The sequence below is a fragment of the Ananas comosus genome, linkage group 7 (assembly GCF_001540865.1).
Source record: "Ananas comosus cultivar F153 linkage group 7, ASM154086v1, whole genome shotgun sequence".
In the NCBI taxonomy this organism is placed as follows: Eukaryota; Viridiplantae; Streptophyta; class Magnoliopsida; order Poales; family Bromeliaceae; genus Ananas; species Ananas comosus.
Window position 1 is genome coordinate 13925242 of NC_033627.1, and position 15015 is coordinate 13940256.

The 15015-nt window shown below is 42.0% G+C and overlaps 2 protein-coding genes across 2 annotated transcripts; both read left to right on the plus strand.

Annotated features, from left to right (window-relative positions):
* Positions 5123-7029, plus strand: LOC109713285 (peroxidase 1-like). The gene is made up of 4 exons (XM_020237287.1): positions 5123-5338; positions 5455-5643; positions 5752-5917; positions 6608-7029. Exons 1-4 carry the CDS (start codon positions 5123-5125, stop codon positions 7027-7029), a joined length of 993 nt encoding a protein of 330 aa, XP_020092876.1.
* Positions 7203-7692, plus strand: LOC109713286 (peroxidase 27-like). Its single transcript, XM_020237289.1, has 2 exons — positions 7203-7215; positions 7283-7692. Exons 1-2 carry the CDS (start codon positions 7203-7205, stop codon positions 7690-7692), a joined length of 423 nt encoding a protein of 140 aa, XP_020092878.1.

Consider the following 15015-nt stretch of genomic DNA (forward strand, 5'->3'; position numbering starts at 1 on the left):
ATATCCATTGCTTTAGAGCTCCACTGATTTCCTTTTCTTTCAGATTGATTTCTTGTAAAGTTGAAGTCACCACAGATAACCCAGTTGGATGAGCAGGTGGTGCTGAGAGAGAGGAGTTCAGAACAGAATTCGTCTTTGCCAATCCAAAAGGGAGGCCCGTAGACGTTCGTAATGTGGAATGACTTTCCGCTGGAGAGATGAGTAAGATGGAGAGTTATCGAGAATTTACGCACTAGAACAGTGTCACACGAGAAGAATTTTGAACACCAGCAAGTAATAATTCCTCCAGAAGCACCAGAAGCAGGGACAAAATGGCTCCTATCGAAGCTGGAGCCGCAGCAAGAACGGAGGAAAGATCGGGACACTGAATCCACTTTGGATTCTTGGATACATACGACAGCGGAAAAGAAATTGGAGACAACAGACTTGACGCTACGACGCTTATAGGGGTCGTTAAGACCGCGGACGTTCCAACATAAGATGTTAAACATCGGGAGAGCGACAAACACGCACAAAACAGGCAGGGACCAACAGAGGTCAGGGTCTACACGTCCGCGCTGATGAACCTGCGGAGCTCCGAAGCATCAGCGTCAGATAGGGTCACCCCGCACAGTAAACTCTTCGATTTGACTCGCTTGCTGGTCCATTTGCGTGCCTTCGATCCGAGTCCTGACGAATCACCCTCGAGAAGTCTAGCTTTCCTGCGCATCGCCCTACGGAGTGTAGAGTCAGTCTGTAGGTTAAGTAGCCGCGCACTCGTCCTGGGTTGAGCAGCGAAGTCACACTTGTCGCAGATCTCAGAAATCTGCATTTACCGGTCAGGTGGAGGCAAGGTGTCGAGGAAGTCATCCGAGAGGAACGTCGGGTGAGCGCGGGGCAAGCCGTAGACGACCCCAGGGGGGGAGGGAGAGGATGAGGGGGCTGAGGCACTTGGGCAGGGCTCCGCCCCAGGGCTGTCCGGGCAGAGCTCCGCCCCAGGGCTGTCTGGGCCGGGGTGGGTGGCGGGAGGGCCACAGGCGGGACTGTCGCAGAGGAGGGGGCCCAGGTTTCCGGGGCGGAACGGTCCAAGGTGGACGTCGGGAAGGCCGCAGAGAAGGGGGACCAAGCTTCGAGGAGGGGCGGGGCTCAGGCGGACCGGATCTGGCGGGCGTGAGCTGAGGGCGGGGCTGCCAAGCGGGCAGTCTGGCCCGCGGAGGACGGATAGGGGCCCGCAGGGGAGGGGGCCCGAGCTACCGGGGCTGGCCGATCCACCTTGGCTCCGGCGGACCGGGTCAGGCAGGCAAGAGCTGGGGGCGAGGCAGAGGTGCGGGAAGTCTGGCCCGCAGAGGACGGCGGGAAGGCCGCAGGGGGGGGACCAGGGCTTCCAGGAAGGCCGCAGGGGAGGGGGCCAAAGCTTCCAGGAGGGGCGGGGCACGAGCGGGCCAGCCCAGGCGGGCCCAAGTAGGGGGCGGGGCCGAGAAGCGGGCCCAGGCCTCGACCCGAAGGCAAGACCACAGGGTTCGACAGTGGGCCGGATGGGGTCAGTCCTAGGCCCGAGCGCGAGGACACGAGAAGGTCCGGCCTGTCCAAGCTGACCCCTGGCCCGAAGAAAAGTTAGGCCCACACCGTCGCCTGCGAGAAGTCGGGCCCCATCCACAAGATGTCGGGCCCCGATCCAGGTGACGTCGAGTCCAGCGCTGGGGAAGGAAAGGCCTGCCTAAGGCCCTCAGAGCAAGGGCCCAGTGGATGGGAAAGTGGAACGGATACAAAATTTGAATCAGAGCAGCAGGGCGTGGGACCCGAAGAAGAGAATGTCTGACCAGTAGAGTTAATGCACCAGATCTTCCCCCAGATCTCATGGTTGACAAAGTTTCTAAAGTCGACTCTAGCAGGTGGGCTCGAAGAGGCAAAAGGTGAACAAGGTACGGGGTAGGGCACAGCGAGAGTAGGGGAAAGGGTGCTCAGGTAAAGGCTGGACAGGACGGATGTGAGATTAACTGACAGTCCAGACCTTTCATCTGACAAAGAGTCAGATTTCACCAAAGAAGAAAGCAACGGATGAAAGCGAAGCGGGTACGGTGATGGCCGGCCTTTCTCTGCTCCGCCGGCCAGGTTGACCGTTGCACCGCCGGCCAAAGTAGCCGCTGCAGCACCAACGAAGGTAGGCACCGAAGCACCGCCGGTTGGAGAAGCCGCTGCAACACCGACCGAGGTGGGCGCCGCGCCGCCGAAGGTGGTGTCCGCTGAGCCGCCGAAGGTGGTGTCCGCTGAGCCGCCGATGGAGGAGTCCGCTGTGCCGCCGACCGGGAAAGCCGCTGCGCCAGCTACCGGGCTGGACGTTGTGCTGTCGACCGGGGTAGCGGCAGCGGCACGAACAGCAGCGGCGCAAACAGAAATAGGAACCGCGTCACCGGCCGAGATAGACGCAGCCGTAGAAGCCGTTGGGCCGCCGACTGAAGTAGCTGCGATGGGAGGCATCGGCCCCAGCTCCGAGGGGGCGGCTAGGCCCGAAGGCGAGTGGCACCGCCGGCGATCTCTGATTTCAGAGGAGTTCGAGGAGCCATCTTGGTTGGAGCCGCTTGAATCCGAGGCGCGCCTTCCTCTAACTTGACCAAAGTACCGATGTTCTACTTCGAGAGATCTCGCGTCCGGGTCAAAATGGTCCGTTCTCTCGTAGGGAGGTGGGGGGGGTTGCCGCGTCCGTCGTCTCCGTCTCGGGCCCATCGCTCGAGTTGGATGAGCACGAACATGGAAGTGTCGCCGAAGGCGACGTCCAAGTTCTCGGGGATGTCGGAGAGGTGGTTGACGGCAATGAGACACCGGTAGCCCGACAGATCCACCATGCGAGTCGTGAGCTCATCGGCCCTGATGAATCTACCAAAACCCGCGACAAGAGCTGCGGCAGTTCGGGAAGACCAGCATTCGTAGGGAAGAGATACCATCCTGATCCAGACTTTGTAAGGAGGTGAGGAGCGTCGGGCGCCGCTGTAGGGGTTCCAGGCGTAGCAGCGAAGCCTGATGTCCCCCAGACTGATCATCTGCCTACGGATGAGCGAGTCGCCTTGAACCCACTCAGGTAAAAACACCACAAAGTCTCTTTCCCTGAATTTAGCTACCAAGAAATCAGTGGGGAAACCGCCGAAACGGTTAGCGAGACCGTTGGCGATGGTGTCTTGGGCAAAATGGCCGAGGTTCGCGGGGGGCACCACGTCCACAAGGATAGCGTTGCGGCGCCTATTTTGTCTGGCGAAGAAGTCTTCTGACATAGGAACATAGACGTTCAGGTAAGAGGGTCGGGCGCGCATGGCCCGGTAGACGGCCATCGGAAGGCGATCCATGCAAGCCCGCGCCTTGTGACCCGCTTTGAGACAACGAGCGCACCGAATGGGCTCCCGACAGGCGGCGGCTCTGTGGTGGCGGCCCAGACACCGAAAGCACCTGTCCTTGAAGATGAGAGGATCGAGCTTGGGGGGGGAGGTACTATGGGGAGGATGAGGTGGTCGGTGGTGCGAGGGGGAAGGGGTGTGAGAGGAACGATCACGCAAAGGTTGGGGTGGAGCTGAGGAGAGAAGGGCCTCCTTGTAGGACAGCTTGCCCTTCCTTTTATAGCGCACCTCGGTCCATTGTAGATCTTGGGGATTACTCGTGTCTTCGACAGATGCAATAGGAGCCCTCGGGGGGTCGAATTTGCTGAAGGTGGCAACCTGGGCTAGGTCTAGTCCCGCCGAGTCCGCCCAAGTCACCTTCTTGGAAGAGGGGCGTGCATTAAGGCGAGAACTAGATGGGTAGGTGAGAGCGTTAACTCCAGTAGCCAGATGTTGCCTTAACTCATGAGACCTGCGCTTCAAATGCTTTAACTCCTGAAACCTGCGCTCCAAATCATGGCTCAGTCCGGACGATTCGTCGGTGCCCACTGTCCTCCACCAGGGCCTCCCGTTTTCCGTCGAGCCAGCAGCCTCCTTTCCTGTCGCAGCCGCCGACGTACCGGCAGTCGCCTTTCCTTTCCCCGTCAGTCCGGTGATGACCGCCTTTCCTCTTCCTGACGGTCTGGTCGCCGTCAGGCCAACCGTGTTCGCCGCCTTCCCTCTCGCTGAACGCCACGTATCTCTACGCTCCAAATCAAGGCTCGGTCCGGACGATTCGCCGGTGCCCACAGACCTCCACCGGGGCCTCCCGTTCTTCGACGAGCCGGCAGCCTCCTTTCCTGTCGCAGCCGCCGACGTACCGGCAGTCGCCTTTCCTTTCCCGTCAGTCCGGTGATGACCGCCTTTCCTTTTGCTGACGATCTAGCCGCCGTCGCCGCCTTCCCTCTCTCTATCATTGTATAGTGTTTCTTAGCTTGGCTTTGTTATACACTAATGTGGTGTGTGTTTTTTACAGCCGCCGTCGCCGCCTTCCCTCTATATGTTTTTTACAGCCGCAAAATTCAAACCCTAAATAATAGATCTTTCATATTCATGAGACATCACGATACTGTATAATGCCAATCAAGTTTATTACCACAAAAGCCAAAAGATATATCCAATCACCCAAAATATCCAAAAGGAGCAAAAAAAAAAAGAAGAATGAATTGCATGAACAGAATAAAGAAATAAATAATATAGAAATAACGTATATACAATATATACATGAATATATTACATATATATATACACAACAATATTAAAAACCTAGTTCCCCAATATTTGGTGATGCTTATAATGTACATCAAATCTATCTTAGCCTTATGTTTTGTGCTCATATAATAGTTCAATAATTTTGATGCATGCAATAAGAGGTCACTTTAATTACTTCCTTTGATAAGCTTATTACATCGCAAAATGGCAAAAATATATCACCTACTTAAAACCACTATATACTATACAGAAACATTGTACCAAATTTTATATGTTTTGTACCCCCACCAAAAAAAAAGGAAAAATAATGTGGTGGTAATTAATTGTTGATCCAAAATGGCGAAGTCAATCTTTATCCCTCAAGAGTTGATCCCCTCGATCTCTTGCTATTGTTTGCTTATAAAATAGCTCACGCCACTTGTCCCACCCTCAAATGATCAACTATATAAGATGGTGCAATTAATCTCTTCATAGATGTTAAGCCTCTAGGGTTTCTTTCTCCCGTAGCTGCAAATTGAATATATAATATGGTTTCAAAAGCTTTCTTTGTGGCCTTTTCCCTTTGGTTACTTGTGCTTCTCCTCTTCAATCCATCACAAGCCCATGTACTATTTGGTTTCTACAATGTGACATGCCCTAACGCAGAGACTATGGTTCGCGATGAAGTTGGTAAGGTCTTAGCTAAACAACCGGACCTTGCAGGTGCCTTGATTAGATTGCATTTCGTGGATTGTTTCGTCGGGGTACGTATGTAATTACATCTAGTCTCATATATCATGCTATATTATCATTGTTGGTCATTGCATCTCTAAAAAAACCTAACTAGGCGCTCCCTCTTATAATGCTCTTTGTGTACTAGGGATGCGAGGCATCGATATTGTTGAATTCTACTGCTAACGGCCCTGCAGAGAAAGATGCACCTCTAAACAAAGGCATTAGAGGTTTTGATGTGATCGACGGCATTAAAGCTAAAATGGAGCAAGCCTGTCCAGGAATAGTTTCTTGTGCTGATATTATCACAATGGCGGCTCGAGACTCGGTGTATTTGGTATGAAAATTTACTTCTTTTACTATAAATTTCAATGATGGAGTATTACAAAATTTTCCCTAGTGAATTGATCCTTTTGTTTCTTATTTTTTCTTATCTTTTATTCAGAGCCATGGGCCATTTTACACAATACCGACTGGTCGAAGGGATGGAAACGGATCGGTAGCGTCTGATGTTGCAAAGTATGTACCATCCCCTGCCGCGACCATTGATGATATTAAAGCATTCTTTGCCAAGAAGAACCTAACAGTCAAGGACCTTGTTGTTTTATCAGGTAATTATAAAGAGAGACAAATATATATACCTGTTCTGATCTCCTTAAACTTCTAACTTTTGTTTTCTTTCTTCTTTTTTTTTTTGAGAAAAGAAATATCAACTTATCGGCGCATGTTTGATACCAAATGAAGTTTAATTTTCATCTAAAAAGTTAGTTCCTTTTGCTTTTACTAATTTTCGAAAGGCAATACATGATCTCTCCACCTGGCTACATACACATCTAACCTTGAAGTANGTTAGTTCCTTTTGCTTTTACTAATTTTCGAAAGGCAATACATGATCTCTCCACCTGGCTACATACACATCTAACCTTGAAGTAAATGCAGTTAATTAATTTTTTTATAAAAAAAATTAATCATCTTGTGTGTTGTTTTATTACTTGCCAAATACTTCAACACAATAATTTCGGTCTCTTCTCGGAGTTCTTTTTGTGTTTTTTTTTTTTTTTTCGTGACACATATTCCTTGTCATCTAGCATGGTCGAATATATATATATACATTAGTTATATATCTGATTTGTTAGGGAAAAAAAAGAAGAAGAGATGTATAGTTTAGCATGATCGCATACATTAATTGTTTGGTAAAATTAAGTTACGAAACAAATTAAATGGAAATTAGTGTGATTACTAAAATTACCGTTTAAATTAAACTAAGCTAGCCAACTTGGTTCTTCGATCAACATATGTAGGTGCACACACCCTAGGGAAGGCTCACTGCTACTCCTTCTCGGACCGCCTCTACAACTTCAAAGGAAATGGCAGCTCCGATCCTTCGCTCGACGCCAACTACACGATGGCCCTACAGAACCAATGCAAGCCCAACGACATGACGACCCTCGTCGACTTGGATCCCGACAATGCGACCATGTTCGACTTGGACTACTACAAGCTTGTGTCCAACATGAAAGGTCTCTTCGCCTCCGACGTAGCGCTTCTTTCCGACGTCGACGCAAAAGCATACGTGACTCGCCAAGCGAATGCAACCAAGACTGACGAGTTCTTCAACGATTTCGCGACTTCGATGGTCGCGATGGGGCGACTCAGCGTTCTTACTCACCAGAATGGTGAGATAAGGAAGATCTGTTCTAAACTTCCAACAAAGTTCTTCTAGTTTGACCTTCAAAAAAATAAAATAAAAAAATTGAAACCTGTGCAATAACCCTTGAACCACAAGGTTCCATCTCTTTGCTTCCTTCTAGGTATTTCGTTAGGCAATGTTTATCACTTTGCTTATAGGTCAATGCAATAAATTATGTAAGCTTCAACATTAATTTTATATGGAAAATGGATCATGAAGGTGGATTATATTATTTCATATATATATTTTAGCTTACTTGATATATATATTATTTCATTTCTATCAGGAGGACACGCGATCGGCCGCTCGCACTGTGACGCCTTCTCCAACAGGCTCTACAACTTCACCGGGAAAGGCGACATGGACCCGAGTTTGGACCCGAGCTACGCGGCGCAGCTAAAGAAAAAGTGCAAGCCAGGGGACATGACCACAGTGCAAGATATGGTCCCAGGGAGCGCTACAACATTTGATATAAATTACTTCAAGCTGGTTGTAGAGAAAAAAGGGCTTTTCCAATCAGATGATGCACTTCTTAGGAATAAGGAGACCAGGGATTATGTGTACTCTCACGTCAAAGTCGATGCCGAATCCAGCTTCTTTGCCGACTTTGGGGTTTCAATGGTTCGAATGGGACGGGTCGGGGTCCTAACGGGCAAACAAGGGGAGATTAGGAAGCAGTGTTGGAAAATTAATTAGTGGCCCTAATTAATAGTTTACAAAATTGACAAGTTGGGAGTGCTTAATTCTTCTTTTTTTTTTTTTGAGAAAAGGTAGCATGCTACCGCTTGATTCAATAAGGATATGAACTGGATTACAAACTGAGACCGCTAGGCCTCGATTCGAGAAAAAAAAAAAAAAAAAAAAAAAAAAAAAAAAAAAAAACTATGCTACAGAAAGAGAGCCCACGTATCTCTTAGTGAGCGAGATTCAAAAGCCAAAAAGATCACCAGAGGCCAGCTCAACCTTGCCGAGACAAGCTTCTTGGCTGAAGGCTTAGAGGCGCGTTGGAAAAGATTGAGGCGAGCGGTACCAGAGGAATTTCTACAGCTCTTCGACATCGGTTATGCTGCCTTTTGCTGGGAAATCTAGAAAGAGAGAAACAGGAGAATCCTCGAAAACCGGCATGTTAGCTTCGAGACACTAGGGAGAACCATCCATCGGACTGTCCTATTTTGGAAGGGGGTATTAGAAGGGTTTGAGCCTTAACTCTCGCTCTCTTCACTTCCGGGGAAAAGTTACTCTTGTAGTGTTGGGTGTGTACTCTAACGGGTCCTCGGACTGCTCTACCTTCTGTAAAATAGGGTTAACCCCTGTTTAATAAAAAAAAAAAAGATCACCAGGCGTCTGAAATTCTTAAAAATTCTTCTGTTCCGTTCCAACCAGACAGTCCACCACGTCGCGGCAATAGATGCTAGCTCTCTAATACCTATTGCACCTCCTTCCGCCTACTTTCCTCCCAAAGTGAACAGACCGACGTATAATTGGACAGAAACAGCTTGTTCGGGAGTAAATTTGAAATATCTTTTATTGGTTTTGACTTTAGGTAAAACTATGTGTAATGTGATTTAGCCTGGATTACAGCAAATTAATCAGTGGCTCCACCACGTACAATGTTTATAGTGCATGTATAATAGTAAAGTTTTTTTTAAAAAAAAGAAAAAAGTATCATGTCATTCATTTCATTTATTTTCTTAGAAATAAAATTAGCTAGGAATATGAACTTGTCATATTCAGCAGCCGTATCCATGTTGCTTAGGCTTGCGAAAATTCTAGGAGAGTCTAGAATCCATTAAAATAATCATAAAATTTTCCTTTCCCACTGTACGTACTTATATAAGATGTAGTTGTGACATATCCGGCATTTATATACTCCAATCGTTTATGCAGTAGTTTATTTAACTGAAACATCTTAATTGGATGTTAAAAACATCTATCAAGATCCAGATATATCATTTTACTTTGAACAAATAAGTACCTTTGGACTGATCTAGAATTTTTGAAGTTGGTACTATTAGGCATTGTTTGGTTGAGGGATAAAGTGGGAATAGACCACTTTATCCCTCTAATTCATCCAAACACTAGAAGGCTTGATGAGTTTATTTAATCCCCCTCTTAACGGGTTATTCTAGAATAACCCGTTAAGAGTGGGGAATTGTTGTTCCACCCTTTTGGTGGAATAACAATTTCTTCTCTTTATGCCTTTACTAATTTAATAAAAAATATTATTAATAAATGTATTATATAATATTTTATTAATTAATTAACTAAATTAATAATTAATTTAGTAATAAAATATTGGCTAAATTAATAACTATTTATTAAAGTTTAAAATTTAAAATTTTAATTTTTTAAAATTGTAAATTTGAGATTTTAAAATTTTAAAATTTAAAAGTTTATATTTTAAATTCTAAAATATAAATATAAAATATAAAAATTTAAATTCTAATATAAAGAAAGGGATAATACCATTATTTTTTATTTATACTACCCACTTTAATTCTTATTCCATCTTATCTAACCAAACGCTATTTTTTTTATTCCGAGGAATAACCCAATTTTCATCCAAACACAAAATTGATATAATCCCCGCTTATACCTTAATTTATACCTATCCCTGGAATAGCTACTTTTTGCTTATTCCCGAACCAAACAATACCTTAGAATATTACATATTAATTTTCAACATCTTTTACTTTGAAATAACTAAATTAAGTGGTAGTACGACTTTCCAATTTTAGATGTGAGGCATCTATTTATGTCTAACGCGCACACAAGAGGCTAAGTGTTTGAGAAATAAATGTCTAGCTAGAGCTAGCCTTCAATTGGAGTGGAAACCAAACTTTGAAACTTGTAAATGTAGGAAACTAAATGTCTAATTTAAAGGACTTCGACAAGAAGAATTAATACTTCTTTACATGCATCGATTATCCTACTTTTTGGCATAACTCCTAGTTCGTAAAGCCTTTTTTTTTTTTGCCTACTCTAAAACCAAAAAGTTATGCATTTGATGAATAAATCCAAAATTTTTGCTACAGTAGAAAGCAGCAAAAATAAAAGGTTTTGCATTTGACGACCAATTCGAACTATGTGGCACAAATAATGATAAGGTGATTTCCAAAAATCTCGTAATATGATATACATAGGNACTCTAAAACCAAAAAGTTATGCATTTGATGAATAAATCCAAAATTTTTGCTACAGTAGAAAGCAGCAAAAATAAAAGGTTTTGCATTTGACGACCAATTCGGAACTATGTGGCACAAATAATGATAAGGTGATTTCCAAAAATCTCGTAATATGATATACATAGGTAATATGATACTAGAAAAGTTCTTGTTATTATTATTATTATTATTATTATTATTATTATGTATGTATGTATATAACATTTTTGTAGAGTATCCAACACATATGAATGTATGTGTTTTGAGTGGTATATCTGTATCTTATATTACGAAGCAGGTACATACTAGCATAAATAACTTATATGTGCACCATAAATTTCAAACTTTTGTTTCTAGCAATAGCAAGAAGCTAGCTATAGCTATAAGAAAAGAGAAGGAAACAATTATACATCAAATTCATACCACTTCTTCTTTTACACTACTATATTAAAATCATTTACGAAATACAGAATTCGATGCAACTCCAAAAGAACAATGAAATAACAAACAGTAATTCTCTTATTATCATAAACCACAATATACAGAAGGAAAAGAAATACTACCGCGCGCTGCTATATATATATATATTAATTGCTAGTAGTGCTAATACTTCGATTATTGTTAAACATAATTTTTCTAAAGCTCTATTTATTCTTATTCTGAAATCTCAGCTATTCTCGCGAGCTCTGGCCTCCACTGCCTCTTCTTTTCCTCGACTCGCACACTACCGATGCTCAAAAGGTTCTCAAGAACATATTGCTTAGGCAATTTCCCACTCTCCACCGTCGCAAGCAATTCCTTCAACTGCTTCTTAGTGATCCTGATCTTTACGATAGTCGAACCATTCCCTCTTTCCTCATCGTCAACCCATGTCGCAACCCGTTGGCCATGCAAACAATTTCCCATAGGTGTGTACGTAGAAAGGTCTTACTCTTTTTTCCTTTTTTTTCTCTCTCTCTCTCTTCCTCTCTTATTTGCTTGTTAGGTTTCAAATGTTGTATTGCATGTAGGAAATTAACAAGATATATCTAGGGGCTCTATATATAGTGGTGGGAGAGAGTAACTGTGCTGGGGAAAATTAATGTGGTGGAATTAGCTCCACCTGATACAAAATAACGTACACGTGGTAACTAATTAGCGAAATATTTTAATTTTGGACGCATCTTGGTAAGGTTCAACCTACACAGCTGAGTATGCCGGGAATTTGGTCGGTTTTGATTCAGTCAACTACACCAACTTTATAGCCGTCCACAGAACCATGTTACTTCTGTATATGAAAGGCATTAATTTTTTGGTAAAAGCATATGATATTGCTAATTAAGAGTAAAATAATATGATTAAATACCTTTGCATACAAAAACTTAGCCGTAAGAGAAGCCCTTGTATACAGTAGATCACAATAGAACAATTAATCTCCTCCATCAACAACACTTGTGATTCTTAACTAATTTGAGATTAACTTATTTACGATCTAAAGTAGGAAGAAATTAAGGTCTATCAAATTTACTGTAGCTTTCATTATCATCTCTACGTAACGCTGTAACTATATATATCATAAAAATCAAATTAATTAATGGTCTCACTAACATAATCGACACGACAAGATAACTTTCCCCTCAGATAGTTTTATTTAATTAGACGTTTTTCTAAGCAAGAAACCTATCATTTCTTTATTTTTTTTCAAAAAAAAATTCTTTTTCAACTTAATGGACGTTTGAGAATACAACCTTCTCGATCGAGCACACTGATTAATTAAGCTTTAGAATTTTAGAATTTTAGCCAATGTACGTAACTTCGTTGAACACCTTCGCCCTAGCTAGTTATTCAAATATTACCTCATCATCTTTTTCTTGTAAAGCGTGAGAACCCTATAAAGCTGTCCAATCCACGTGAAACATTTGCTTGGACCAAGTGAATCACACATCAGCCGTGGTCCAGTACAGTACTAGTACTTTTGTTTTTTTATCTGCCCCTTTGAAGCCTCAGATTCGTTTTCTTTGGAGAATATTACTACTCAAAATGACTAAAAATATCAGTATATATCTCTTGCTTCATTCGCAGCACTTCATGGCAAGATCTGTGCTGATGCCCAAAGGATTACTCTTTCTTAAGATGAGTACGTAAAACCAAACATGGGATGTACAGCAATATCCTAGCTACCAGGGTGCACAGCTGGTGGACCAGGTCCAGTTGACATATATTTAGAATGTTTTTTTTTTTTAAAGTAATGTATTGAGAAAGTGAACTTAGCTACAGAGATGAAGCAACTAGAGCTCTGAAAGAAATGGGACCCTGTGAAACACGTTTAGAGTCAATTGGAAGAATAGACCAGCTGCTCTTATTGCCCCACCAACCACTTGACTTTACTTTCGACAAGGATAGGATCTGAAGTAGTTTCCTAAAAAAAAAAAATAGTATGTTTCTCTCTAGCCAGATCACACACTAGCTTAATTACGGCTAACGCCTAACGTACACAACCTCTTCGTCCAAATAAACCTGAGAACATCTCTCGTGCATCGAACTTTCCCAAAGGTCCCTAACATCCTTTACAAAAACTGCTGCTCATGCACCCCCTCAAAGGACATCGACAGGATGTATTGGCTAAAGACACACCTCAAAAAGAGGTGATCCACCGTCTCGGAACCGTCCTCGCAAAGTACACAGAACGGTCCCCCGACCATCCCCTCTTAGGGAGGTTATCTATTGTGGTGGATTTTATTTTGAGGACCAGACAGATGAAAAGGTGTACTTTCATAATTATTTTCAGACTCCAGATCCTCTTGGACAGATCATCTCTTATACTCTTGTCAATAAGCATCGTATATGCAGACTTAACCGTGAACCTATCGCCCGTGTTTCATCGCCAACAGATACCATCCGTCCTATTCTCAACTCTAAGTTGAAAAGTTTATTCTTAAGTTTACATATTCCTACGTCGCAGCCCTGTCCTCTCACTTGGAAGCCCCTCGAGATCTTACACCACCTCCATGCATCCTCTACTAGATATTTAAAATGTTCATGAACGGCGCCCATAGAGATTTCGAAAAAGAACAATTAATGAATAAGGACGTATTCCGTTGTTTTGATTATCCTTGCTTAACGCCCATAAATTAGACCCCAAACAACCCCTTTTCTCTAATTTGTCTGCTGTGATCAAAATCAAATTTTTACCTTCTCCTCTAGATAGATTCATTCCCCCAGGTTATTCCATGCATGTGAAAGGAATATATATATATATATATATATATATATATATATAGAATTAGGCTACTATACTATCGGTAGCACGGAGCGCTCCGTGCTACCAAGTTGTTTTCGATGATGCGGCTTCCAAATTGACGATCGGCTCAGTTAGACTTGATCTACACTATTGAAAGTATTTAGAAACTAAATTTCATAATTTTTCGATATCATTTACCTATCAAACAAGTAGTCTAAAATTGAACGGCTGAAAATAAAAATCTCATNAAAAAACATACATACATATATATATATATATATATATATATATATATATATATATATATATATATATATATATATATATATATATTATTGAAACAAAAAAAGAAAGCAAAAAAGAAAGACAGTGAAGAGTACGTTTTGAATGCATGGTCAAATTAAACTTATATAATGACACGTTTGTATTGAAAGAAGATCAGCTAGAGAGAAATTTTAATTTCTTTCACCTTACAAGATTGTTAAGTTACGTACGCACGCAATGGAGTCTTGTTTCGGTGACATCACGATTTACCATTTTGCACGACTTTTTTTTTCTTTTTTTTTCTTGGTGAAAGTTACCTTTTAGAAAAGGAGTATTTGAAACAACAAGTTATTGGGGTGACTTTATGTGTTCGTAATTTGGAAATTTGTTTGATTAGTCACTGTTCGATTTAATTGGAAGCAGTGTCCTAACTCAAACAATTCTCTTATATCCTATAAACTATAATAATTAACAAGGAAAAAAAGAAAAACTTAATATATATAATACTTGTCACCATATCAGGTTATTCAGAGTTCCATGTCATTAATTGTCCAAGGACAACCTTATTTATTCATGATTAATTGGTTTCTTTCATTGGTGGTTAAGTTATTTACTTTTCGAAAATATTGTGTAAACAACCCTAGCAGTTTAGCTTTCACAAAGAGTTTGTGCCAAAGGGGAGTTTGGTTCACGTAAAACAAATCAAAAATTATTTTCGGTATGAAAAATACTTGCCCCTTTATTTAGTTCAGCGTGAAAACATTTTTTCATAAAAAAATTTTTACGGATTTGAAAAAAGTTGATATTTTTGTTTGTTACTATTTTTTTGACGGAAAAAAAAATTCAAACTGCATAAAATTTTTTTTATTCATTTTTTTTCACCATGAACCAAATAAATGTGAATTTTTTTCTTTCAACCAAATAAATATTGATGAAAAAAAAAAATTTCTACAAACCAAACAATAAAAGGCGTAAAAAAAAAAATTCCATCAAAAATTTTTTTCACGAAAAATTATTTTTTACGATTTTACATTGAACCAAAATGACTCTTAAGTCATTTGAATTAAGATATCCTTGCCAGGACGCTTCGAGCATACAGAACGAAAAAATAAAAATAAAAAATGAAAAAAAATCCCCAAAGTATATATGACACAAATAGAAACTATTTTATGCACTCACCAACCACGTGTAATTTATTTTTATTGAAATATCCCAAAGGCGTGTGGTAGCCACGCGCCTCGTCAATATTTAATTAATTCATAGATTTATGGGCGCCCTTTTGAAACGTAAGTTTCTATTTTACACTGTGAGTCAAAAGTTACAACCTACATAGCTACATCACTGTAAAAGTACACCTCACTTTGTTTCTAC